The sequence below is a fragment of the Phalaenopsis equestris genome, unplaced genomic scaffold (genome assembly GCF_001263595.1).
Source record: "Phalaenopsis equestris unplaced genomic scaffold, ASM126359v1 Scaffold000404, whole genome shotgun sequence".
Classification (NCBI taxonomy): Eukaryota; Viridiplantae; Streptophyta; class Magnoliopsida; order Asparagales; family Orchidaceae; genus Phalaenopsis; species Phalaenopsis equestris.
The window spans coordinates 272,467-300,091 of NW_018164846.1; the positions used below are offsets into that span (position 1 = coordinate 272,467).

Sequence of the window (27,625 nt, forward strand, 5' to 3'; positions counted from 1 at the left end):
TAAATAGAATCAGACAATTAAGTGCAACTCAGCTATAAAGTTCAGCAGAACACACAGAAGATTCAAGAAAAAAAAAATCAAATTTCCATTGTTAAGTTTGATATAATTTCTGAGCAATGCGTTTCTCTTCTTTCCTTAATACCAAAATAGCTTAGGTAGTTTGTTTAAGAGCCTCTGCTTCAGCCACAGCCATAGGATCAGATTTCAGTTCGGCATCATCTTCCTTCTCCCCTTGTCGCTCTTCAGCCAATTTCTTTCTGTGCAAGTCCTCTGCAGCTTGCATTGCTGCCCGTTGTTCTGCCTGCAAACGCTGCATCTCTTGCTCCTGCTGCTGCCTCTCAAACCAGGTATCCGCATCCGCCCAAACTGGGTACATCAACCATAAAATCAGGTCAGATTAATCTAGACTAAACAATAGCCGAATAGGATGCACCAAACCTATATGATGCAAATGATTATTCGAATGAAATAACGAAGGTTTATGTCATATTATAAGAAACATTCATCACTAGACCTCTTTGAGTACTAGGACAGAAATTTGATACGAAAATCAAAACCCACTCGGTTATAATTAAAGAAATTTTGGTTTTGGGTTCAGCTCAAATCGAAGTTAATGGTTCAGCTTGAATTGAGACGAGTTTAAATTGAACTAAGTTAGCTCAAGATTGATTGTGAATGCATGCATTAATGCATACACAGGTATTAGTACATGTATTTATATTTAAATTAATACATTGGTGGAACTAAACATTTACACATGAATCTATACGAGTCGTCAATTTTGAATTTTGACTTGGATAAAACTCAAAATGAACTTGATGGGTAATAGTTGGTTCTCAAATCAAAATAGAAATAAAGTGCAAGCCACCAATTAGCTATACATGTAACAAGTGGAAAGTGAATTGCATTGATTATTTGACTGGCAAGTGAAGTGAAAGTGATTTCCTCCCCCAATTTGTATGCTTCAAAAGTCTCACTTCCAGAAGTCATTAAAAATAGTATTCTATAATTCCTAAAAAATTAGTACAATGTATAGCGCGCTCACATATGTTCATGCATATGCCTAAACAACTAAATTTATAATCATATATAATAGATAATATTATAGTTAAATATTTTGATGAGAATATCTCCTATTTGAGTAAAGAACATAATTTAGATGGGCTTGTCCATTTTCATTTTTTTTTTCTGAGATGAAATATCAATTTACCTCAATATACATGGTGGACATGGATTTTTGCAATTATGATGACAACCATGTTGTCACAATATATTTTTAAAATTCTTTTCACTTGAAAGATTAGTTTTTCTAGCAATTATATAAATTACATTTTTGCAAATACTAAGTGTTAGTAATCTATATTTAGCTTCAACACTATTTCTTGAGGCCATAAATTATTTATTGTTCCCTGGTGTAAATAAGTTCTACAAGCATATATAAAATAACCGAAGTTAGATCTTCCATTTGATGAATTTTTAACCCACTCAATATATGTAAAAAAATAAAATTTATAATTGAATGACATTTTATATGGCGGAATTTTTTTAGCTGTCATTTAGAGGAAACTTAAAATGAAGTTAACTTCCATGTAGTCTTCAGTAGGGTCGTTTAGGTAATGGCTTACAACTCTAACAAGGAACCCTGTTAGGATGAATAAGATAGAGATAGATGAGTTTTCCCATGGGGTGCAATGCGTACTTTTATCAATGGGAATGCTATTAATGGTGATGATACTCTTTTTTTTTTATTTATTGGATTCATTAGAGTTTTTATAAGCTTATATTTAAGCATTTCTATTTCTTGAAGTAGCTCAGAATTATACTTCTTCATTTGGAAAATAGAAATACCATATTTTGATAATGCCAATTTCATAGCGAGTATTTTAGATTTTCAAAATCACCACATATTCTCGTTGTAAGACTGTCGAATATGATCAGAATGTTGTTCTCAAAGTTACTTGTCTAATATATATATATATATAGACACACACACAGGATAAAATTCACGTTGTCTCCTTTAGGTAAGCTTTTGATAAAGAGTGTGAATAGTTAGACGTTGAGCAGACTAACATTCAATATATTCGTAGAATTGCCAAATTCATCATGATGAAATTAAATTCATCAAGATGAAATTGAATTCAACAACTTAAACCTCGGGAACCACCACTAAGTAGATCAACTGTGACCCTAAATTAGCCAACTTAGAAATAAAACTCAGGATCACATAAACCCTATAAAAGTTCAGTTTAAAAGCCTAAAACTATATAGAGATTTTTTTACCCTATATGTCTTACTGATGATTCTATAATTTTCCAATCAAAATGGGATTTCCATGAATATTTCCTCAAAGTATCTATAAAATATCAAGGACAGTCCAAATTTAACACATGAAAGCAAAACTCGAATTTTATGGTCTGGCAATTAGAGAAAAAAGTTATGATAGTTTATAAATTATGGTTGTTTGTCTTTTCGCAACAAATCATGTTTTGAATTTATCCACGCTCAAATCTATTTTTTATTTAATTGCAACACTGTCTTTATATCCAATTGATTTCCTAAAGAAAGTTCAAATATTTCCCACATAACATTCTTTTTTAAAGGCAGAATTTCTTCCATTACCGTTTACAACTCTAGAGTTTTGAGAGCTTCATGAGTATCATTCGAAAACAATTTTTATTAAGATTGGTGGCAAAAGTGAAAGCCTAGGCTGAATTTCTACCATTACAGTTTTCAACACGAGTTTAGAGAGCTTCACAAGTATTATTTGGAAACTACATTTATTAGTTAGTGGTAAAAACAAGTAATTTAAATGAAAGCCTTTTTAAGTCATTAAATCATAGATTGAGTGTTTTGTGCATGAACTCATATGTTTCTTTATGGCAAGGGAGCAATGAATATCAATATAATCAGATATGGATTCATATTCAAAAGTTTGCACTTCTTTACTCCATGAATAGAAGCAAGCTTTTGGGTTGTTAGAGATATATTAATTGCTCCTATTCTTGCTTTTCTTTTTCCTCTTAGCATATACATAAAGCTAAATTTCCAGAGGTTGAGTCCACTGATAAGTTGATAAGGCGGTGTGTGATTCCGGGAATGCTTCAGTAGGTTGATTGAGGAGGGACAATAAGAAATACTTTTTGTCCATAGATTTGATGAAAGATAATGATAAATGATAAAATAAATATTAAATATGAGATTCTTATCTGGGAATTCTCTCCCTTGAATTTAAGGTTTGCGGCAATAATAAAGTTGATGTTCAAAGAATGTTAAGCCCACAAAATTTTAAATTGTTCAAGTAATTAAGGAATAGCTTTTCTTAGTGATCAATGAATAAAATTTGTACAAATTTTAATTTATAGAGCACCCAATCAAAGTACCACTGATAGATTTAAAAGCTAAATTACTCGAAACATGAGAATAAATGTAAATGAATGGCCAACAACCAAAAAAATTTTGGAAGAAGAGAACAAATGGTTTGTCTTAGAAAATGAATGGAGCATTGAAAAGGTTTTTAAAATTTATGTACACTTGATTGATATCTAGTAATGAGATATGTAATTATGAGGGCAACTTCTCTCCAAATAGAAACATTTATAGAGAAAATCAGTGATCTAGCCACCACTAAGAAATGCTTAGTTTTTCTTTCAACAATCCCATTTATTGACTGGTGTCAACTCAATTGGTAAATAATCCCTTAATATAGGATATAATTTTCAAAGACATATTCAAAGTATTCTTCATCATAGTACATTTTTAAGACTTGAATTTTATATTTAAATGTTTAAAAGTTTTGTCTGCCTTCACATTTTTCTTTCAGCAAGAAAGCCAACATGAAACGGAAATGATTATTGATCAATGTAAACCATGCCCACTGATCATTTTGAACTGAAACAAAAGAACGCGGAAGTTTTTATGTTTTACTGAGATATTAACTCCGAGTGTGTTTAGCAAGACAACATTCTTCACATTAAAAATTCGTTGAATTTTTATTAGTGAAAGGAGAAGAAATTAAATTTTTTAGGTAACTAAAATCTAGGTGTACTAAGTGATAGTGCCAAATCTGAGATCATTATCACTATTAGAATTATTTGAAATTTAAATTTGATTTTGGGTGGATACACAGCCCTAGGAGTGACGATAATTCTTCATAAGATATGCATCTACATTGCTGATAATCCTTTTTAAGTTCAAGGCATAGAAGTAACAAAGCTTGGATAAAAATTAGTAACACGATTTTTATATAGAGTGAATTTGCTAATTAATGATAAGTTTAAATCTAGGCCAAGCAATGGAAACAAAGAGTAACTTTTGGAGAATGATGAAACTTAGTCCAATCACATTTGATAGCGACACATTTGTAATATGAGCGTTATAATTCTGATGACATAGATTGTAATTGTGGAAGACATTTTTTTATTTCTTTTCATATGATATGAAGCTCTTGAGTCTAAAATCCAAGTAGTAGATTTCTTCTTATTTGCAATGAGACAACTGAGAATTCATCTTTTTAAGCAACTAAGCTAATTTTGGTGATCTCCTTTAATAAACTATTTTTGGTAAAAATAGTTAGATGTCTTTTTCTTATCGTGTAAATGCAGAAACTAAAGAGGGCTATTAAGATTTGTCCTTATTGTTGGATCTTTTTGGAAAATTTCTAGTTAAATATTTTATCATGAATACTCATGTTTGGATTTGAATTTTTTCATTTTGAATTCAATTGTTAGCAATTGATGGTGATAACTCATCACACAAAGGCACCAAGGGAGAGACATGTGTCAGAGGATCATGAAAAATAAAGAAATGGAGAGTACACAGCTCTCCAGGACTACTCAATGAAGAGGCAAAGAGCGATCAATAGAGAAAGAAATAGAAAAAAAAAATGAAATTGAACAGACAAAAGTTTTAGAGTGATTTAGTCGCGCAACTCATATTCACAACTTGTTTTGTTGATGAAGTTTATTAGAATCTTGGTTGGACAACCAAAGTTGAACCTCATAGAGTAGAACAAGCTAAGAAAGAGAGGATAGAAGAATTATGATAGTATAAAGTACAGAGAAGAAGAATAATGCTCTAATATGTAAGTTACAATGAGATATTAAACGTGAATAGTGTTGAGCTCAACAACACAGAGTACTATAAGTGAGCTTCCGAGATATATTCTAAGAACTTGAGAGACTTTGAAAATGAAGAAGAAAGTCTCAAATTAATCTAGCGAAAAAAATACAATGGGAACCAAAAGACCAACCCTTTGAAAGTCTTTCTCCTCATCATTTATAGATTTTTTATGATGCCTTCATTGAATGCACCATGTAATAAAGAATATTCATGTGGTGGCATTGGTGATGGTTAGGTAGGTTGTTACAAGAAAAACAAGTGTTAGAACATGTGGGTGGTACCAAAGCTAGCACATTGTCCCGATTATGAAATTGGCTATTTGAGGTGAGAACATTGGTTGTGATTATATGGTGAGGCTAATTTTAGAAGCTGAGACTGTGGTTTGCAGAGACTGCAGGGAGCAAAAATGAATGTGATTTGCAGCAAAAGGCAGATCATGGCCATTATTGCTAAAATATTTGCGTGTTGCATTGTTCGCCACATTTTCTTATGCTCGTAAGAAAGCGCGAGTATAGATAGTTCTAGGGCCCAATATAAACAAGAAGAAAGTGGCATGGTTGACTTTGGGAAGATACAAATGTTACACGAACATTGGAGTTGCTAGATTCTTTACCATTACATTATTTGAGGAAGTTGGAAGTTGCAATCATCTGCTTCATGACAATCACAACTTCTTTCGAGGATGATCTTTTATATACATTTTAATCATTATTGCTAACGAAGATTGGCTTTCAGTGTAGGTGAGGGGCCCATCTGCATAGAGGGGAAACTCCGTATCAAATGACCATCAACTTTCCACAGTGTTTACAACCATAATATCTTTGACATTATTTTGAAAATTACCATAAGAAAAAGAAAAAGAGAGATTGAAAAATTAAATATTATTCCCTGGTTCTATATAAAGAAAGAGTATAAAAAAAGATGAGGCATAACATAAATAAGCATACAAAGAATTATTAAAAAAATAAATAAAACTAGAAACAAGTCTTTAATTCTAGAGTTCAAAATTATTTACATAATAGAAAAGAAATGTTGCTTTCAAGAAGTATTGGATTTTTGTAGTTGAAAAAATGTTGTTTACGAATTCCTCGATTATCGGATAGGGTTTCTATATGCATGGTCGCCTAGGATTATATGACCAATCTTAACTCCCTTCTCTACCATCATTTAGAGAAGAAGTGGTCAAATCCTTGGGAAATAGCACCATAACCGAACTGACTCGATCACTTCGAAGATCCTGCAGGATGGTGTTGCTAGCTTCCAACATATTGTGAGGTGGCACATGGCTAACAGGATGGGTAATAGCATTCATGAATATGCATGGATGTAAAACATCCTATTTGCAAAAAGGCCAACGTATATCAACATTAAGAAAACAGATGTAATGCAAAATTTGGAATTTATAGATAATGGTGAGTGGTGTATGGAATGACTATGGTGCTGCTTTGTTAGTGAATTGGTGGATCAAATTGTTGGACTTTCCATACAAAATCAATTATTTGTAGACATGCCTGATCTCCCGCTAAAGTTTATGGGCCAAACCATCACTGCCACGGCTTATGATGGAGCCTTTGTAAGCTTACCCCAGAGTAACAATTGGCTTAAGAAGCTTCGAATTCATCAAAGAGAACATATGTTTTAGTGGAGATTACTCAGGATGTTGCTCGAACCAATAAATCGCTCATCAAGGGCAAAAGTGAGACTCTTAATTACCCGTGTGGATGAGATGATAAAGAAAACCGAGCACATATTGTGGCTAATTGGAAATTTGTAATAGAAATTCTCAACATTTGTAGAAGATAGGGATGTGGAGTGTGTTGACCTCATTTTCGGATGAGGTCGTCACTTCTCTCCTTAGAGCCTAGGGTCTAGCTTTAGACTGCTCTTGTTTGACCCTCCTAGAAGACTAGTACGGAACCCACACCATTTATAAAATTTGAGCCACCTCGTCACTCCTTCGAGTTTCGCATGGGCGATCCCAAATCCTCGACATTCCGTTGAGTTGATTAGGATCGACACATGAAACTCGAGTCGAGTTCCTACATTAATAGGAACAGCCCCTAGGAAACCCCTTGGCGACTCGAACGCTCGATAATGCCGCATTTTTCCGCACGCATCGCACCCCGCACAATTTTGGCTTAATTTGACTCGCTCATCGGCAAACTCGTCCGGACGACCCCGGATGAGAAACGAATCGCGCCGACGCGTCCGGAACGTCGACTAGCACGAATATCGATGCACTTTTTTTAGCAGTGCGCGGGCCCAGGCTCAGTCCAGGTTCGACTCGGGTTCGTCTCAGGCTGAACTCGGGCTAGGCACCAGCTCACCTGAATTTGAAATTCAAATTTCAAAATTCAAACGAGTTATTTAATTTTTTGGCTTAATTAAAATTAATTCAGGTGTTAATACCTTCCATTTAATCCTCCCCTGCATTTGGAAACCATTTAATTCCCCGCCCATTTGATTCGAGTAACAACTAACTCTCTCGTTGCCTATTTCTTTCTCCCTCTCGACGCCCTCGCCTGTTCTTCCTTCTCTGCCTTTCCCCTTCTCTGCCTTTCTCGAACGCTTGCTCCTCCCGCTTCTGCTCGATTTCGCTCGACAGAAAACCCTCACCTTCCTGCTCTCATTCGACCGAAGCGCTCCTGTCCCGCTCGTCTTCTCCTGTCTCGCTCATCTTCCTCCTTTGCCTCTCCCGAGCTCTTCTCTCCCGTTCGCTTCTGCTCAGCTTTCCCGTTCCTGTCGCGCTTCCGTTGCAATCAGGAAGCTCGCCCGCTCGCCTCCTCCCTGCGCCGAAGACCCCCGCTCGCCCGCTCACCTCCTCCTTGCGCCGAAGACCCCCCGCTTGCTCTCTCCCGTCTCCCGCACCGAAGCCGCAGAGCATCTGCTCGATCCCGTCTCTGCTCGATCCCGTCTCCAGCTCAACGCCTTCGCCTGCTCTTCTCTTCCCTGCTCGATCTCGCATACTCGCTCTTCTCGTCACAGAGAGCCCATTCAGCTCTGCTCGATTCGATCATCCCTTCGCTCATAGGCCCGCTCTCGAGAGATCCACTCGATTCATTCCTCCTCTGCACTGAACCCCACCTACTTGCCTTTCCCTTCAGGACGCAAAAGAAGCTCCATTCGATACCAGTTTCCAGCTCCTCTGCTCAATTCCGCTCGCTTCAGTCTCCCGATCAAAGCTCCTGCTCGCCTCCCTCGTTCAAGAAACTCCCTCTTTGACAAAACTCCTTGTGTCGAAGCCAGTTTTCTCCCGCACTCTCTCTCTTGACAGGACTCCTCCCACCTGAAATTTTTGAGATTCGTCGGTTCAGGTCGATCTCCTCGCCTAAATTTTTTTTTACAGATTTTTAATTGAAGCTATTGAATCTGTTGAAAGCTGGAAGGAAATTTTATGAGAAATTGAATTAGTTATGTTTATGTAGATTCAATTTGGTTTAAAGCTTTCACATGTATTCTTTCATCTATAAGATTTGATCTCATGACGGCTTAGCTTAATTTATGCTATAAACACTTCATAATTTAATTATCTGCTTACATTTGTTATGTTAGTAGCTCTCCCAATCATAGGGACTGATTTTTGGAGATCTCTGAATAGTTTTTTTTACATTGAATCGTGTTAACCGAATTTATGCCTTGGTTAAAAAGATGCAAGTATTAGTTTGATGCACAATTTTATTCATTTGACAACTTGATCACTGCTTCAAGGTGCTTTTATTGGTCGATCTTGAACAACTTAATCACTATATATGTGTTGTTTGAGGCTGTCAATCACTATAGAGTGTTGTAGGAAGCTTAAAGATCGTTGTATATATGTTGTTTGAGGCTGTCAATCACTTTGAGGCTGTCGTTGTTTGAGGCTGTCAATCACTATAGAGTGTTGTAGGAGTGCTGTGAGGTACTGGAAGTAATGACTTGGAGTGCTATAAGTGTTGTAGGAGTGCTGCGAGATGCTGGAATTAATGATTTGGAATGCTATAAGTGTTGTAGGAGTGTTGTGAGGTGCTGGAATTAATGATTTGGAGTGCTATAAGTGTTGTAGGAGTGTTGTGAGGTGCTGAAATTAATGATTTGGAGTGCTATAAGGTGTCATACTTTTGTGATGTTCATGGACCTGTTTTTGGATATTTAATCAAGAAATGTTAGAATGGATGGCTTTCTTTGTTTGATGTGTTTTTGCATTGATTGCAGAGCTCCGCAAAGGGGAAGGGGAGAGGTGAGTACTGGCTCATATGGCGGTTTGAGGGTGTGGATACACTATCAGAACTTTTGACAAATAAAGAATTCCCCTACAACGTAAGCAATTCTTTTTGACTTCTTCCCATGATTCTTCTGCTCTTTATACTTATATTGCAATGCTGGAAACGAAATTTATGAAGCCATGCAGCATGTGATTGAAGGAAAACTAAAGGATTGGCTTGTCATAACAATCAAATCGTAGCTTTACAATGCTTCTAGTTGCTGCCCAGTGTTGTAGAAAGCTGTAGGACCGTTGTCCAATACTTCTAGTAGATGCACAGTGTCGTAGAAAGCTGTAGGATCGCTGTCCAATGTTTCTAGTTGCTGCCTAGTGTCGTAGCAAGCTGTAGGACCGCTGTCAAATGCTTCTAGTTGCTGCCCAGTGTCGTAGAAAGCTGTAGGACCGCTGTCAAATGCTTCTAGTTGCTGCCCAATGTCGTATGAAGCTCCAATGCTTCTAGTTACTTCCTAGTGTCATAGGAATGTTGTAGAGTGCTGCCCAATGCTCCTAACCGCTACCCGATGTCATAGGGAGCCGCCTAGAAGCTGTCTTTTGCTGCCCACCTCTATTTGGATGTCATAGGAAGTCACCTAGGAGCTGTCCACCACGATTTGGGTTTGTAGCAAGCCACCTAATAGCTGTCTACCACTATTTGGGTTCGTAGGAAGCCATCTAGTTGCTGCCCACCATGATTTAGGTTTGTAGGAAGCCACCTAGGAGCTGTCTACCACGATTTGGGTTCGTAAGAAGCCACCTTGGAGCTGTCCATCACTATTTGGGTTCGTAGGAAGCCATCTAGTTGCTGCCCACCACGATTTGGGTTCATAGGAAGCCGCATAAGTGTTGCCCATTGCTGTTTTGGTTCATAAGAACTCATACAGGCGTTATTCGAAATTTCTAGTTGTTGTCCGGAGTCGTAGGATCACCGTACACACTTGCCAGCTGATTCCCGGAGCCATAGGAGGTCGTAGGATCACCATACTAGCTCGCTAGTTGCAGTTACGAGTTGTAGAAAACCTTAGGATCACCTGTTCGGAGTTCCTAGCTGTTACTACAACTTATTCTACTGTTTATTGTTTTCTTCTTTTCTCTACAATTTACTTAAATTTCCTGCAAATTATATTGTGCTTTGTGAGTTAAACATGCAACAGGAATAACAGCAGTAGATACGCCATGTATGGAAGTACATTTTATTTGTTGTTGTTTCTTTATTGCAATTACTCTTGCTCTAACACATTACGTAGGTACTGAATACAATCTCACTTTCTAAGAACAAAACCAAAACTAAAACAAAAATTTCAAAATTAAGTTTTTCAAAACAAAAAAAAACAAAACATAATACATTCTTTCGAATTTACGGGAGTCCATCGGAGGAGGTAACCCACGGTTGCTAACGAGATCTCCCCGGTTTAAATGGAATTTCACGACTCATTTAGACTAAGTAAGTTCAAAAGAAAATAGTGATACCGGAACGAGGGAACCGTGGGATCCTAACCGGTGTCGCTCTAATCAACTTGAACCCCCCAATGAAAACCAAACTGAGACATTGAAACACACCTGGTAAAACTGTTTGAACTTTAGACTTTAGGACTGTTACTTTGACGAGGAACTCAGAGCAACTTCGTGGGCAGCGCGAGGAGTTTAGAGCAGACTATAAGTGGAGGTGGTCGTCATTCTACAACAGCAAAACAAGTCTTCACCAGTTAAACTTTCTTAGTTTAAACAGCCCATAAGACTTCAATATAGCTCGTCTAGAGCGATGTAATTCCTCGCCATCTTTTAGGCCCCTGCACAACCATGTTGTGTAGCGTAAGTTCTAACTCGCCTTAGGTTCCGAGGTTGTCGCCCAGAACAACGTAAAACCTTACCCCTGCGGGCTATTTGCATATCCAGTTATTATGCAAATGTAAGTCTCAAATAATAAAATTGACGGGATTCAACATTCAAATAAAATCCTCTCTAAAACACGGTCACACGGTAGGATAGTTTGGGAGGTCATTGAGGATTCCCCTCTGGATTTGTGACATCCCCTATCTTTTACTTCTTTTGGACTCCTGAAAGGATTGTTCTTACTTGAATCATTCTCACTTGTTTTTTCTGTGTCCTATCTTGAAAACCTGAACTTTGAATTCTCAAAGACTAAAACCACTGATCATTATCAAGAGTTTTCTCAAGTGACTCCCGTCACTTGGGATATAATTAACTATAGAGGTTTGCCTCTATAGGGAACTTGGAACCCAGGTAAAATAAAAGCTATTTAATCTTTGTATTAAATAGGGGAATTTATCGGTCACATATAAAAGATTCGCAGACCAAATGGATGTCACAAAATGCTTAGTTTGCAGGATTGGGTCTATTACCGGAATCTACATTTTTCTCTTGAAATGTGTAGTATTCAGGGTGTCAGACACGATTATGCAAATTATTGGACTAAGGAGATCTATTCAGTCTCATTTTCTAAAAAAAAAAAAAAATTAAAACACTACTTTCATAATCTAAACTATATACCTTTTACCTTATATATATATTTAAATTAAATTTTTCACATCGAAAAGTTGGCCGACAGAGTGCAGAGGAAGCCATTAGGAATTTATCTAAACTCTAAAAGCCACAATTTAACATTAGCAAGGATTCTTGCATCATCGTTTACCAAAGATGAAAAGCACGAAATGCAAAGAAACATGGAAGATCGTATGGCACCCCTACTCTCATTGTTACCAAAACTCTTCAAATACTCAGCCGGACATTTCCCGCTACAAAAGCTCTAAGACACTAGCAGATCTTCTAAGTTGTACTCTTCCAATTTTTGGTGCGCCCCTCCTTGGGGGCAAAAGGCTAATATGGATGTGCACTTCTTTCTTCATGTGTAACTAGCATGGGCGTGATTAAATAGATGAAAGAGGAGACTGCTTGGTGGAAGCTGGTACTTAATTTGAGCACAAGAATAGTGCCCAATGGAGCTCAAAGCAGTGCATTGCATTAAAAAAAGTTTGGAGTCTTGGATGCTAGAAGTCAATGAGATCACCATTGAAGGAGATAACATCAATATCATTAACTTCTTTAGACAAACTATGCTGGACACAGTTTGGAGAACAAGATCACATGATAGCTTGGAGATTCGCTTTCCTTATACTCTTTAAATAATTTTTTAGCACATTGCCAAAGACAATGATAGGGCAGCTCATTATTTCACATTCAATAAGAATATCCCATTAGCTTTAATGGAGAGTTTTGTGAGCAAAATTATAAATGAATCTCGTCCCCTTTTTTCTTTTCTTAGTTTTGATAGATCTCATCATGCAACTGTCATCTTTTTTTGTAGTTTGTTTTTCTTATTAAAATGTTACATGCAAAATTTTGTTGTATATGGAAAGTTGCTTTCCATAGATTACTGGATTGTTGCAGATGAAAAATTGTTGTCTACAAAATATGGGTTTGTTGTAGATAGAAGGGAGTTAGCTATGGATTAAGGATTATTTTTACAATTACATACATCAATAACCTCCTAAACCATGCATTAGAAGGAGACCCTTCGATTGAAATGAATAAAACCTAAGAAATTCATGGATAAAGCCATATAGGGACCTTTATCTCACAGTTTTCCTAAAAAGGTAGGCTAGAAGCAAGCATACTTTTTCTCCCAAGTTTAGCACAACTACAATCAAGGATTCAATGAATTTAAGGAAGAAGTTGTCAATTTAAAGAACATAAACTTCATTTACTAGACCACTTTATTAATCTCTACTCCATGATTCAAGATGAACTACAAATGCATTCTTGTTCTACATTGTATAGCCTAAGAATCTCCCATCACCCTTTTCATTAAGATTATCCATTTAATGAGTAAATGAATCCATCTTTCTTTCAAGTTAAATCTTAAAGAGCTTAGCCAAAAATAGGTTTCAGAATTGATTTTAGATAACAATATAGTCATGAATAAGCCGGTACTGCTAAAAAAAGAATTGAAAAATTAGTTAAAAATGACAATGATAAAACAAAGGAATATACTCTTTTGCATGAAAAAAAGAAGAAAAGACTAGACTCATTGAAAATATTTTTATTAGAAATTTAACTATTCATTCATAAGTTTCACTTTAAAGCATTCAAATCATCCCTCTTTGTCTACCATAATCTAACAATAACAAATAACAACATAAAGCCATAGTCATTACCATCACAATATCGATTTTCTTAATTAATACTCACCAAAATATTTCTTCAATTATAAAAAAATTACAATTTCAGGATGTATGTATCCAATTCATAAGCCACTTATCTCATATCTTTAACATTTCCACAGTTAAACATCTATATCAACTCTGATAATCGAGAACCACTATTTTTTTTTAAGCACGCGTACATTGGCTTAAGAAAAACCACTTTTGAATTAACGATTTACCTACAGCGCCCAAAGATCCTCATTAAGTAAAAACAAAATAGAAGTAAATTTTTTTCTCTTGTATCCCTGTGTTTATATTGGTGAAGATACAAGTAACGCATATACTCTTATTAAATTTTATTTGACACCATGATATGCTAGCAACATGATATCAGACATCATCCCATAGAAAAATTCATAGAGATAAATTCCATGGAAAATAAAATGGCTACACAACACAATTTATTAATTGTAATGGGGATTTCAGGCACAACCAAAGCCATAATAGAAGTGAAAACAAAATAAACACGAGATCTCATATGCATTTGAAATCAAGAATATTTCTAAACGTGAAACCGATCTACTTATATCTGTTATATTTGATGAATAGATTTGAGTAATATAATAACACAATTTTCTATGGATTATCCACAGAAAAAAATCATATGATGAATAATCAGATGGAGGATGATTTTATCTTTAACTCTTAACTTAGCGACATACAAGTTCATAGAACAAATCTTATGATCAGAGTTAAGTGGAATCAATCAATGAAGAAATTTGATAATCACATATTTCTTAAAAGAAACCAAATATAAAAAAACAAACAATTATGATTCAACAAAATTAATTTACAAGTCATTTAAGTTAGTTTTCTTTGAAGAGATTGACCAATAAAATAAACATTATAATTATTTGATTTTCATGTTATTAATTTCATTATCATCTCATTTTCTACGAAATAGTCATAAGTAATTATAAATATTCATCAGTAATAATATTAGTCTCTTAATATTTCATTAGTTGCTTGATTTCATTTATATAATTTGCTAGACTTGCTTAAGAATATTTGCATAAATCGGGTACTAACTATAAAAATTATAAGCTTTTTACTGTACTAAAATGAGGAATTTAGAGTTCCAACATGGTGATAAAATAATGGTGCATTTATACTCAAGGAAAATTCCTTCAAAAACCTTAAAAAAAATTAAAAACAAGTCAAAGTCATTTAAGTTCTTATATTGCACTGAAATAACCTATTATAAATTAAAACATTCATGAATTTTAGCATTAATTCAATCTTTAATGTGTCTGGTTTGACCTTATTCCTTAACCTACTGCCAATTCCTTACATTATTCACATTTTTCATCTCCTCGTGAATTAGCATTCAAAACTCTACTAGATGCTAATATATAACTTGAACTTGAAGCCATTCTATATGATGAAATTGTATCCAACTAACGTTGGATTCAAAATATGATTTGTGCATTGGCATAGCAAACCAACTTGTGATCACTTAGGATCATTTTGTAGGAAGTACAAATTTTATGTATAATTTACTTATTGAATATCAAAAGCTCGACTCATCATATTCGAATTCTTTCAAATTGGGTGAAGTTATGAAGAACTACGGGGGAAGGAAGAATTGTATTACCATCATAATTGTTGCTTTAACGATTCCTTTATGAGTTTTATAGATGACTTTTCTAGAGGTATTATATTTGGTCCTATAGCATATCAATATAACTTTTAGAGAACTTTTTGTTTAGTGATTTCAAAGCTTATCATCACAAAATTTTGCTAAGATCAATATGTTTTAGAACAAAGCTAATGCAAGAGCTACTAACTGGGAACTAGATGATAAATATAGAAAACCTAAGGCATATGATAGATAGGTTTGACTCAATTAGATCTAGTGTGTACTTTGTGTGGAGGACAGATACAACCATCTAATTCTAGAGAAAGTCATATCCTCATGTTAACGTGAGGCACAAGTTTTTGTTACTTTGGTGAACTGTTTCCTTCATTTTATTTCTTCAAAATTTATTGTTCTTAGCATTCTAGAGTTCTTAAAGTCCAAAATTGATACAAATAAAATTTTAATTGTGGTAAAAAATTTTCAATCGATCAATGATTTTTTCATCATTCAAAAGTTTGGTTGGTTTCTTTGGATTCAATTAAATTCTAAACAGTTTTTTGAATCAGACAGCACTTTACAGAATATTGAAGCCAAAGTAGAAAATAAGTATCAAATCCTATTTTTTAAGTAAAAAATTTAAAAAGAATCATCATACTTTAATATTCACTAGACACAAGAAATGAGAGCTTTCAATGTATCTCCTCACCTATCAAGTGGATATTTTCTACTCTCCCATCAAGTTATCTGTAATTAAATTTTGCTTTTTTACATTTAGTTTGGCAATCCTTATAATTGCTTGAATTCCACTTATTTCAGTATCGACTTATAAATTATGACGTAAATAAAGTATTAACAATGTAAAAATAAATGCAACCACTATAAAAAAAACTTAAGTAGCGACCACTGTAACATAGCTTAAAACATCTCTTTTGAGCAAACAAAATCATTTAAATCGCCAAGCAATTTTATAAGCTACAATCAAGATCACAGAAATATTTCATGTTTCTATGTATCTTAATAATTTAAACGGTTTAAACAGATTTAATGAAATAAAATAAATTTGCTGAATTTAATTTCACGTCAATGACCGCTTAGCTGCATGATGGTACCATACATTATTCAGAAGAAGTGCAGGTACAAGAAATTCTAGCTTGGACACCTAACAAAGCCACACAGCACAGGATTAATCGGAATGGGAAATTCAAGTAGAAAGCAGAGCAAAAAGTAGAACTTTCAGCGCTCTCATCCAACTCCTACTTTGTTAACATCCCTGTCGGCACTATTTTGGTTGGGGAGTTACCAGTAAGAAACTGTCAGTCACCGAAATCGAAATACCATCGCCCACTTCAGAAGGACGTTTTAATTTAGAAAAAAAATATGAAATCAAACTGATCCCATATTTTTCATAGTTTAAATGAAAGGACGCTATACCTCAAATCTTGTATTTATCCCGAAGGACAAACACAATGTGATAAACATACATTTGTTAGTAGGCTTAACCATCTAAACTAAGAAATTTGTGACATCAGTTTGGTCTGCGAAACCTTTTTTTTATAAGCCGACAAGTTCCCCTATATAATACGAGAGATTAAATAGTTTATTAAGCTGGGTTCTTAGTTGGGTTCGGAATTGGGTTCGGAAAAGCTTCCTATAAGAGCAAACCTCTATAGTTAATTACATCTTAGATAACCGAAGTCACCTAAGAATACTCTCGATAAGAATCAGGAAATATTATCTTCATGGACTTCAAAAGGATAAGACATTTCAACTAAATCGGACAAAGAGGTGTGAAAGATGAATGATTCAAATTTGGAACATTATGTTGTAGAGTCCAAAGGAGAAAGAACTAGGGGATGCCACAGATCCGAATGAGAACCTCAGCGACTTCCCAGTCTACCCGCTTCAGCTTCGAGGAGAAATTATTCAAGTGTTTGGTCATGTCAATTTTATTTAATTAGGGCTTACATTTGCGTGAGACGATCATACAAATAGCCTGGAAGATATAAGGATTTAGGTCGTGACGAACGACAACTTCAGAATCCTAAAACAAGTTAGGGCTTAAATTGCACAGTAGAGCTGTACAAATGCCTAAAGAAAGGTTGAGGATTTATATTGCACTAGGCAAACAACCTCGAAATCTTATGGCTTTGTGTTTTAATTTATAAGGAATGGTTTAGCTGATGTAGACGTGTTCTGCTGTTGAAGATGGTCATGCTGCCCACAACGCTAGCTCCAAGCTCCTTGTCGTAGCATCTTTGAGTTCGACGTACATGCAATTGTTGAGTCAACGATTTGCTACCGGGTAACCACTATAAAACCAACTACCGTCTGCCAATACTAAGGTATGATATGCAAGAGAAATAGTAGCATGTATGGCGAAGAAAAACAGTATATATGAAAGCAGTAGGGCATGCAACAGTTGTACAATATATAGAATAACAGTAGAGTGTGTAGTACAGGACAAACAGTAGAGTATACGGTGGAAAAGAACAATACAACATCCTGTGTAAAGAAAAAGTAGAAGGTACAACTGGAAAACGGCTGTAAGAAAGTAACAGGCTGTAAACACGAAGCAAACATGTATACCCGGGAGGTCCGTTGTTCCTTTAAGTGTAATTGATATGGCAGTTATAAGTAGAGCAATAGAATTTAAGGAACCAGCTAGCATGCATTATATAGGCAAAAGTGAATCAACTAAGGAAATGTCACCAGGAAAACTCGAGGAAAATCGACAAATAATCCACGACGGAAAACTAGAGAAAATCGGCGAGTAATAATCTAAGTAAAACTGTAAAAAAAAACCTCAAAAAAAAAAATCCCGGAGAAAAAACCGAGCGCTTTATCCAAAAATTCCAATAAAACATATGAAAAAGTCCGAAAAGAGGGAACCGCAAGCACTCGGGTCGGGGCTAGGCTCAGTCGCGGGTCGGGGCTAGGCTCAAATATATATTTGTACTCGAGGGTCGTCGAAGGCTACTCGGTCACCCGGATGTATAAAGTCTGTCACTCGACTAGAAGGGCGTCCTACTGAACCTAACTTAGGAGGGTACTCCTTAGCCCAAAATAGATAATCAACAGGTGGACAACCAATTTTTTTAAAATATATTTAGAATTTATATTTTTAACATGCACATAAAATTTTGGGAACACAAAAGAGAGTTGTATAAATTTTGTTTGTAGCGAAAAATATAACTTTGTTTGAAAAATGTGTATATGTTCTTATCAAATCTGTTTTTATCAATTTTGAAAAGTGTAGTTGTCCACGAGTTGATCATGTTGTCGGGCGTAGGACCGCCAACAACCTAAGAAGGTACGGGTCAACTCCCGCTAGTCTTATGTCGGTGAATGATACTTTCATCCTACAGTTCACCGGGTCCGTGGGGGGTGTCCTGATGTCGTAGGATGGAATATCATTCTGCTCTACCACCGGTGTGTCTTTGTCATCACCGCCCTAAGCCCCAAAACAAAAACCAATCTACTTGCGACATTGCTTGATGATTTCACGTATAGCAAAAGGCTATACATGTGCACTTATGTATCGGACATAAGTACTGAAAATCGAACCAAGAAGCAAAGAAAAAAAGAGTAAAAATGGAGATGAGAGAGGAGGAACTGATCCACCTAAAACATCGAAAACACCTAAAACATCACCTAAAACATCGAAAAGACGGAGGATGAATCAGTTCTCAAAACTCATGACGAAAAGACTTGAAAAAGTAGGGTCCAAGGTCCTTGAATCAATCCAAAGGGATGTCACTCTCTCATTTTTAGAATTGGATCGACCCGAGGAGGGTGACCCTTCCAAGTTCTAATTCGAGCGAGTTGAAACAGGCCCGAACCAACACGACAATCACCCGCAAATGACCTCCTAATATCGGTGTCCAAACCCCAAAAAAAAATCTTCTATGGAATCAATTTATCTTAACCACATGCTCTCCCAAAATAAAACTTGAAAATCTTCCAAACCTCACAAATCGAACAAAGGGGAGGGGGCCGGGGGAAGCCCGCCACTAGCACTTCCAAACTCATGCCAAAATTAAGATTTTTCAACTCCCAAAGTAATCAATAGCTTCATATATCAAATAGATATAGAACCTTCCAATAAAACCACATAAATGCTCACGGTCGGGGTCAGTAAAGAAGGGATCAGCAACCAAGGCTCTCAGTCAAGACCATCAACATAACAAGGGGCTCACGGCTAGGGCAGTAAACAGGGCCGAGAAAAGAGAGTAGAGGGTCACGAGTAAGGCCAAAAACACACAACCAAGCTCCAACTAACTCACAGGTAAGAGCCAGAACAAACCAAACCAAACCCCGTATAAGAATCTCACAACCACAGATGGCAAGGAGGAGTCCAACACAACAGAAACCCACGGGTGGGGGACAAAGGAGAAGCAAACCTCCACCTACCAATCTCACGGTTAGAGGGCAAAACCGAAAGCCACAAGGGCAGTGCCCACCGAACAAGGCTCGCGACCAAAGTAGCAAAAGGAAAGCCAACCCCAACATTGCCAAAGTGTTGCTTTTGATATAAATAAGAGAGTGAATGGGCAAACTACTCAAACCCAACAAAAAGGGCTACACTATCCCAAGCAACCCCTTAATAGGCTCGCGGGTGGGAATAGGAGAGGACAACCACCCAACAAGCCTCTCGAATAAGGATAACCCTAATCACAAGCCAGGCCTTCGGGTAAGGGCTTAAAATGAGCCAAACCGAGCCCCCAACTAAGGCCAGAAATAAATCCCTCAAGGCTAACAAGTAAAGCCCAAATGACTGAGACACGATCTCAACCACGAACTCAACCTCCAACCCTTCCAAGGTGAAAACCGAGCCCCGAATGGAGACCAAAACAAAATTTTATAAGCTAACAGATGCAGTTTATGGCAGTAAATCCAAACCTAGCCATCTTTAAGCAGACCAAAAAGAAAAAAAAAAAACAGCAGGGGCCAAAACAAATAAAACCACGCCCCAAATCAACCTTAAATCATTAGGGGATAAACCTACACATGTGTTGGTCTTGAAGTAACCAACAACATATAGATCCCACAGCCAGAACAAACCAAACCAAACCCCGTATAAGAATCTCACAACCACAGATGGCAAGGAGGAGTCCAACACAACAGAAACCCACGGGTGGGGGACAAAGGAGAAGCAAACCTCCACCTACCAATCTCACGGTTAGAGGGCAAAACCGAAAGCCACAAGGGCAGTGCCCACCGAACAAGGCTCGCGACCAAAGTAGCAAAAGGAAAGCCAACCCCAACATTGCCAAAGTGTTGCTTTTGATATAAATAAGAGAGTGAATGGGCAAACTACTCAAACCCAACAAAAAGGGCTACACTATCCCAAGCAACCCCTTAATAGGCTCGCGGGTGGGAATAGGAGAGGACAACCACCCAACAAGCCTCTCGAACAAGGATAGCACAAATCACAAGCTAGGCCTTCGAGTAAGGGCTTAAAATGCGTCAAACTGAGCCCCCAACTAAGGCCAGAAATAAATCCCTCAAGGCTAACAAGTAAAGCCCAAATGACTCAGACACGATCTCAACCACGAACTCAACCTCCAACCCTTCCAAGGTGAAAACCGAGCCCCAATAGAGACCAAACCAAAATTTTATAAGCTAACAGATGCAGTTTATGGCAGTAAATCCAAACCTAGCCATCTTTAAGCAGACCAAAAAGAAAAAAAAAATAGCAGGGGCCAAAACAAATAAAACCACGCCCCAAATCAACCTTAAATCATTAGGGGATAAACCTACACATGTGTTGGTCTTGAAGTAACCAACAACATATAGATCCCACACCAAAAAAAAACCTCATAATTAAGCAAAGAACAGGAACTAGAGCAGGCAAAATTGAGCCCCAATGGAGGCTAGAAATTGAGTCATTCAAGGCTAAAACGAGGCCCGAGCATAGATTAAAACCCAAGCTTTAATAGAAATTAAAGTTCCAGCTACTTCAAGGTAAAACCGATCCATTTAAAACCAAAGAACAGCTCACATGCTTTTGAAACATCAATATATGAAGTCAATATATGTCTCAAAAGAACAACAACATGGAAAACACATTCGGGTTACCAACTCAATTGCTCCAAGCATAAAACAGTTTTCAACATATATTTGAGCAAAAGGATGCCGCATGAAGAGATAAACCAAGCTATCAGGATAAGTTACAGGGCTTTCAAAATTACAGAAATCTTCCGATAGCATGCATTTCAGGCCAGGAAAAGCCCCAGAGAGCTAAAACTGAGCCCTAATAGAGGCTAAAAAAATAAACCCAACAAGGGCCAAAAAACCGTGGCCTATAAAAGCTTCAAAATAGGACAAAGTAGAGGCCTGCAAGGCTCAAAACAAGAGTAAACTTCTAGCTTTTATACCGTGATGATAGGCAAGAAGAAGTAGATAAGCATGAGTCTTCTAGAGCCAGCATTCCTTAACATCAAAATAAGTTACCACATCATTCTAAGCATGAGAAATATAATAACTTCTTCCAACATATATTTCTAGAGGAACAAATATGCATTTCAAACTATCAATATACTCCCAAACATTTTTTTAAGCAAAGAAAAGAATAGAGGCAGCCCATATATGCTTCATTTCTCACTAACACTAGCAAGAATCCATGCTCAAATCTGAAAACAGACCTAGATTTTTTTACTTTCACATGCTCTTATGGTGAATATCTCAAAATACATGAAAATAAACTAGACTAGCATGTTGTACCATCCAAAGGAAACTATTCCCAGCAACCTTGTCGAGAGAAACTGAAAGGAAGCAAGGCACAGAGGAGGGGAGGAGTAACTCTTTAAAGCAGAATCCAACACAAAAGTTTCAGAAAAATACTTCCCAACTCAAACTTCTTTCCAACAGCAAGAGGAAGCCAACCCAAGCGCTAAGAACTAAAGAAGAAAGTGAGAAAGAAATTGGGCAGAGTTTTCCCTCCTTCTCAGAGATTTTCGGCCTTTTGAAATGCACTGAATAAAGCTTAATATAGACGAAAGAAAGAGAAGGAACGCTCAAAGGATCGTATATGGCTCGAGTAGGCGAGCGGAGCAGACAGCAGACGCTCCATGCGAGCGGCTCGAGAGGCAGAGGGTAAGATCCTCTCAGAAGATAGGATTTACGGCAAAGATAAGGGATGGGTCGTCTGCGAGATTGTCTCGCGTGCAAAAGGCGAGCACGGGAATGAGATTCCAACAATGCAGAATGAACGCGGGTCGGGCCAGGCGAGCGAACGAACGGAATTAGGGCTGAGGCCCACGGGTTCGGATTCGAGAAAAGGAAACGGGGAGGGGGTGAAATAGATTTAGGTTATAATAAATAATAATAGTAATAATAAAAATATTATTATTATTATTATTACACCTAAATTATGCATCTTTCCCCAGACGCGTCATCGCAGTGAAACGAACGTCTCCCCTAAGCAAAATAGACGTTCCGAACACGTCGGTGCAATCCGTTTCGTCATCCGGAGTCGTTTAAGCAAACTCGTCGACGATCAGACCAAAAATGCGTCGCGATTCGATTCCTGTCAAAATCTCGGTGCGAGCTCAATTAAACAGGACGGTGCAGAGTGCGACGGTGTCAGGTCAACGCATACAGTCAATCCTAATGACAACAGTCCTATAGGGATCCTCCTTGAGCTTCCTCACAGTAGCCCCACCTACTAAGTGCTAGAGATCAAAACTACTATGCGGAACTTCAACTCGAGCGAAGAAAAGCTTAGAATTTCTAACGGAGAGGGCTCCTTCTTCTAGTTTTCTAGGAATAGTCGACAGGAAAGTCCTACGGTTAAACTCTAGGCTATTAAAAAGGAGAGACTAGACCTCGACCAAAAATGAGGTCAACAATCCCAAATATCACTCAATCCACAACATAGCACTAGCCCACTAGTACCATTAGAATGGTTTAATACTCTTAATGCACAAAGAAACCACCAAATAGATATTTGTTGCTTGAGTACTTCAATATATGATTTTTTTTCTCCTAAAACCATTAATTTAACAAAATAACCCAAGTTTACCGCTAGAGAAAACACAGTTGTGCTTTTTAACAAATTACTGGGTTGTGTCTGGATGCAAGGAATTTGACTGAAAAAAAATGAAAAAGGGACTGAAAAACATGAAAGAATGGTTGTAGATTCATAATTAGGTCTTAAATTTCATTTATTTCACTTTCCTTCAATCCAAACAAAGCCACAAAATCAGAAAATAAGGAATGTATAACCTCATGTTAAAGTGCACATAAATGCCACGCAAAGGGATTTATACAAAGAATTTTAGATCTAACAGAAAAGCATAGCATAAAAACTACATGACTGAGAAAGGGTAAGGCTTTGACCCCAGCCAACATAAAAATCCCAACCAATTTAATGATTATACAAGTAAAAAAACAATCCATTTATAGAATCTGAATACCAATCACACCCTCATAGTGACCTGATCCACTCAATAGGTGCCTGGAAGGGATCCCTAGTCATCCCATATCTGAAACACTTACATACTATCAATAGATACATTTTATATATTTATTTGGCCATTTTCATATCTTATTTTCAAAAGTGAGACACTATTTGTTAATCTCAGACCCAATTGGATTTCAAAGTTATGATAAAAGTAGGGGTGTAGATGAACCGAACACGAACGAACAGAGCTTGTGTTCGTGTTCGGTTCGTTTGAAATTTAGTTTGTTTGAAATAAGCTCGTGTTCGAAATTGTTCGTGAAGCCGTTGTTCGTGTTCGTTTAACGAACAAGCCGATCACGAGTCGAACACGAGCTGTTCACGAACAACGAGCCAGTTTGACATCCCTAACATTAATATATATAAATATATAATTTTTATATTAGTATATTACTAATATATTATTATTATTAATTTATTATATATTATAATTTATAAAATTTAATTTTTTTAAATATTATAATATTTTTATATATAATTATTTTAAATTATTTTATATTTCGAAAAATAACGATTCGAACACGAACTTTTAGCGAACAACGAGCTTTTTTGACAGCCCAAGATAAAAGTCACTCCATACCACACTCTGGCAACAATTTTGCCTTTTTTTCTCCCAATACTGACTAATCAACTCTCACTAGGTATGGGCATCATGATTCTCTCTCATCTTTAACTTTACAAGATTCAATTAAAGCAAGTCCGTAATGATGCGCATCATATTCATTCTTTTGAAAGCATAGTTATAAATTTTAAGAATTGACATGTTAGAAATTTTCAAATTAATCAATTCAACAAACAAAAATAGTGTTTTTATGTACCTCAAGCATTAAGCAATAAATAATTCCTTGACTACTCCAACCTCTCTCTCTCTCTATATATATATATATATATATATATATTTATTTATTTATTTATTTATATTTATATTTATATAAGGGAACAAAAGATAACTAGGATAATCCAGGTGTGTAAATGAGCCAGGCCAACTCCTTAATGGTCTTATAAGCCATGATTAATAAGTTGGCAAATTGAGCTAGAGCAACGGTCTGTGCTTTAGACATAAATGAGCTTGAGTTCAAGCTACTTATAGCTCGATTAGTTGGTTCATTGAGCCAACTCATGTATACAAACAAATTATACAATCTATACTCATAAATATTAATTGTATAAGGACTTGTTCCGAAAAAAATAAATAAATAAATAACTAGCACTGTCTCTTGTTCTCTCACACAACTTGTAGCTACCTCTTCCTCATCTACTCCAACTTTCAAGCAACAATGGTTTCCTTTCCCTATGTCAACTTCTCTGTTGATTTTCAACCTCCATTTAATGGTTGCAGCGCGTTTTATTTGTCAATTCAATACCACTGCCAATAAAGTAGTTGCATCAATGTCATCGCAAAACCACAATCCCTCAACTGAGGTAGATCTCTATCATCTTATCATCCCACTCTTTCTCATTGACAAAAACCTACTTGACAGCTTGGTCCAACATAATAGGTGTTTATTGAGCTCAAATTCCTCAATGAGATTTTGGTTTAAGGTTTGTTGGTAGGCTTGACATAAGCTCAATTTTGAGTTCAAGCTTACTGCTCGAGTAGAGGTCAAGTTAGGCGTGACTTGAGCAAATCAACTAAATTATACTCTTAGAATAGGTAGTCAAATTCCAATTAATACAATTTACACAAAATTGTAACTTCTATGAAATACAAATAAGCTTTAAACCAGATAAGTAACTACAAACCTTAAGAACTATGATGTCACCTTTTCATGACACGTCATAACCTAACTTGGTTACGTGAAAAGTAAATAAGGATTGATTGGATATAAATCTAAAATTTGCTTTACTACATTAAATTTGGAGACTTAAAATGAGAAGACAATATATTTGACGTGCACAATAACTAAAAGAATAAATATTACCTATTTACAAGAAACCAAACTCTAAAAAAAAATTACAAAGGTACGGGCATTGTTTAAAGTTATTCTATATCAGAATGGTTAATAAAAAGTTTTGAATAGAGATGGATAAATAGTTGAAAAATAAATTATCAAGGCAAATAGGGTAAATAATAAGGTGCTTGTTATGAGGATAAATATCAAGTATGACATCATGAATATAGTCAATCGGTATGCTCCTCAAGTTGCATTAAAAGATAGTTTAAAAATGATTCTAGGAAGATTTGGAATAAGTGCTATAGTGTTAATGTTGTTAAGGATAGATATTTACTAGAGGAATATTAAAAGAGCATATAGGATTACTAAGATGAACTATAAGAGAATTCATGGTGCTTATGAAATAAGAGATTGAAATGCAATGGAAAAAATTATGCTTGATTTGACAATAGCTTATGAATTTACAATAATGAGCACATACTTTAATAAACAAGAGCATTTAGTTCTCTACAAGTACTGTAACACCAAATCACAAATAAATTTTTCTTGCTTGTATTAAAAATATTCTTCCGAAAATTGTAAGTTAATTTTAAGAGAGATTTTGAGTACATAAAACTTAAATATTTAATTATCTTATTCTTTTATGAATTTCTTAAAAAATTAATAAATAAAAAAAGGAAACTAAATCTACACCCAAAATCGCTTGGCCAAATTTGGCTGGCCCCGTAGATCAAAATAGAGCAGTTTCAAGATTAGTTGGTTAAAAGGAATGATGAATTCAGAAAAGTAGATTGAATGCTCATCTAACTCGCCATCGACTTCAAGTTGACAAAAGTTATTCAAACAAGTGTACACAGACTAAATGTTAACCATACAAAGTCGTTCAAAGTCATAAAGCCTATTCGCCCAACTCATCAAAGCTACTAGCTAGTGAAAGTACAAGAACTCGACAAATGCAGGCAACATTAATAGTGAATTCACATGAAATCTTCCTATATTCTAAAATTAATAACAAATCTTGATGTAATATGAAAGATATAGGTTAGTTAAGTTCATTAATTTAATAGTAAGCATTTGCAAAACTTTGCTATATACAATTCTACTAGTATTGTTTAAATGTAGACATTTCTATATCATTTTGCCTGGCTCAAACTAAGCTTGTAAATAGGAGGTGAGAAGCTGAGTTTGGGATATTTGAATCATTTGCATCAATCTTATAATATCAGGCAATCTAGAGAAAGCCTGTATATTCTCTCTCTAAATAATCTTTCTCTCTCCTCTTTTCTTTTGTTTTTTTAGTCATTCTTGTCAATAAGATTCCAGCATGGATGAATTAAATCCAATAATATGGATAAAATCTAAGTTTTATGCACACGATGCAAGGATATAAATAAACATTTAAACAAGAAACAAACGCAGAAATTGCACCATCCCTCACTAATCAAGCTACATTCCATACTCGGAGGAGAGTCTTCCAGGTTTGAAGAAAGACTGTAGCTTTAGCACATTTCAAAGAAGGATATACATAAATATAAACAATTTCAACGAGATTTAGATATGCCGTGAAAAGAAATGGGATAGGGGACTTACTGGGTTGCGCGGCCCACCCTTGCTCGCCTCCCTTGATGCGCTCAGGTAGGGCGTAGTTGACGGTGAGGACGCGACCATAAAGCTCGGCACCGTCCATGTTGTCCATTGCGGCGACGGCATCCTCACGCTCCAGGAAGGTTACAAAACCAAAAGACCGGTGCTTCTGAGTTGCCTGATCAAGCGGCGTCTTCACGTCCTTAATGTCACCGAAGGGGATGAACGCCGCGTGCAGAATCACCTCATTCACCTCCTCCGCCAACCCACCTTAACCGCAACAGCACCACCGCCAAAAACCCTAGTTAGTTCGATCGAACCAAAAGAAGAAACTCTAAACAAAGGTGGAGAAAATGCTTCGGCAATTAGTCGAACACCTTACCTACGTAAAGTGTGTTTTTCTGTACTTGGAGGTTCATGACCGAGCGCGCGAAGAAGTGATCAAGCGAGCCTGAAAGTGCGCCTCAGAAGGAGATCGATGCTTTGCATAAAACTTCAAAGGGCCTCTATGCATTAAAAAAATAAATA

At 36.3% G+C, this 27,625-nt stretch overlaps 1 protein-coding gene across 1 annotated transcript; it reads right to left on the bottom strand.

The window, feature by feature from the left end:
* On the bottom strand, nucleotides 1–27,625 carry LOC110026938 (peptidyl-prolyl cis-trans isomerase E). The gene is made up of 3 exons (XM_020728172.1): nucleotides 27,480–27,625; nucleotides 27,104–27,367; nucleotides 1–366 (listed from the first exon to the last, which is right to left on the bottom strand). Exons 1-3 carry the CDS (start codon nucleotides 27,514–27,516, stop codon nucleotides 152–154), a joined length of 516 nt encoding a protein of 171 aa, XP_020583831.1. The 5' UTR covers nucleotides 27,517–27,625; the 3' UTR covers nucleotides 1–151.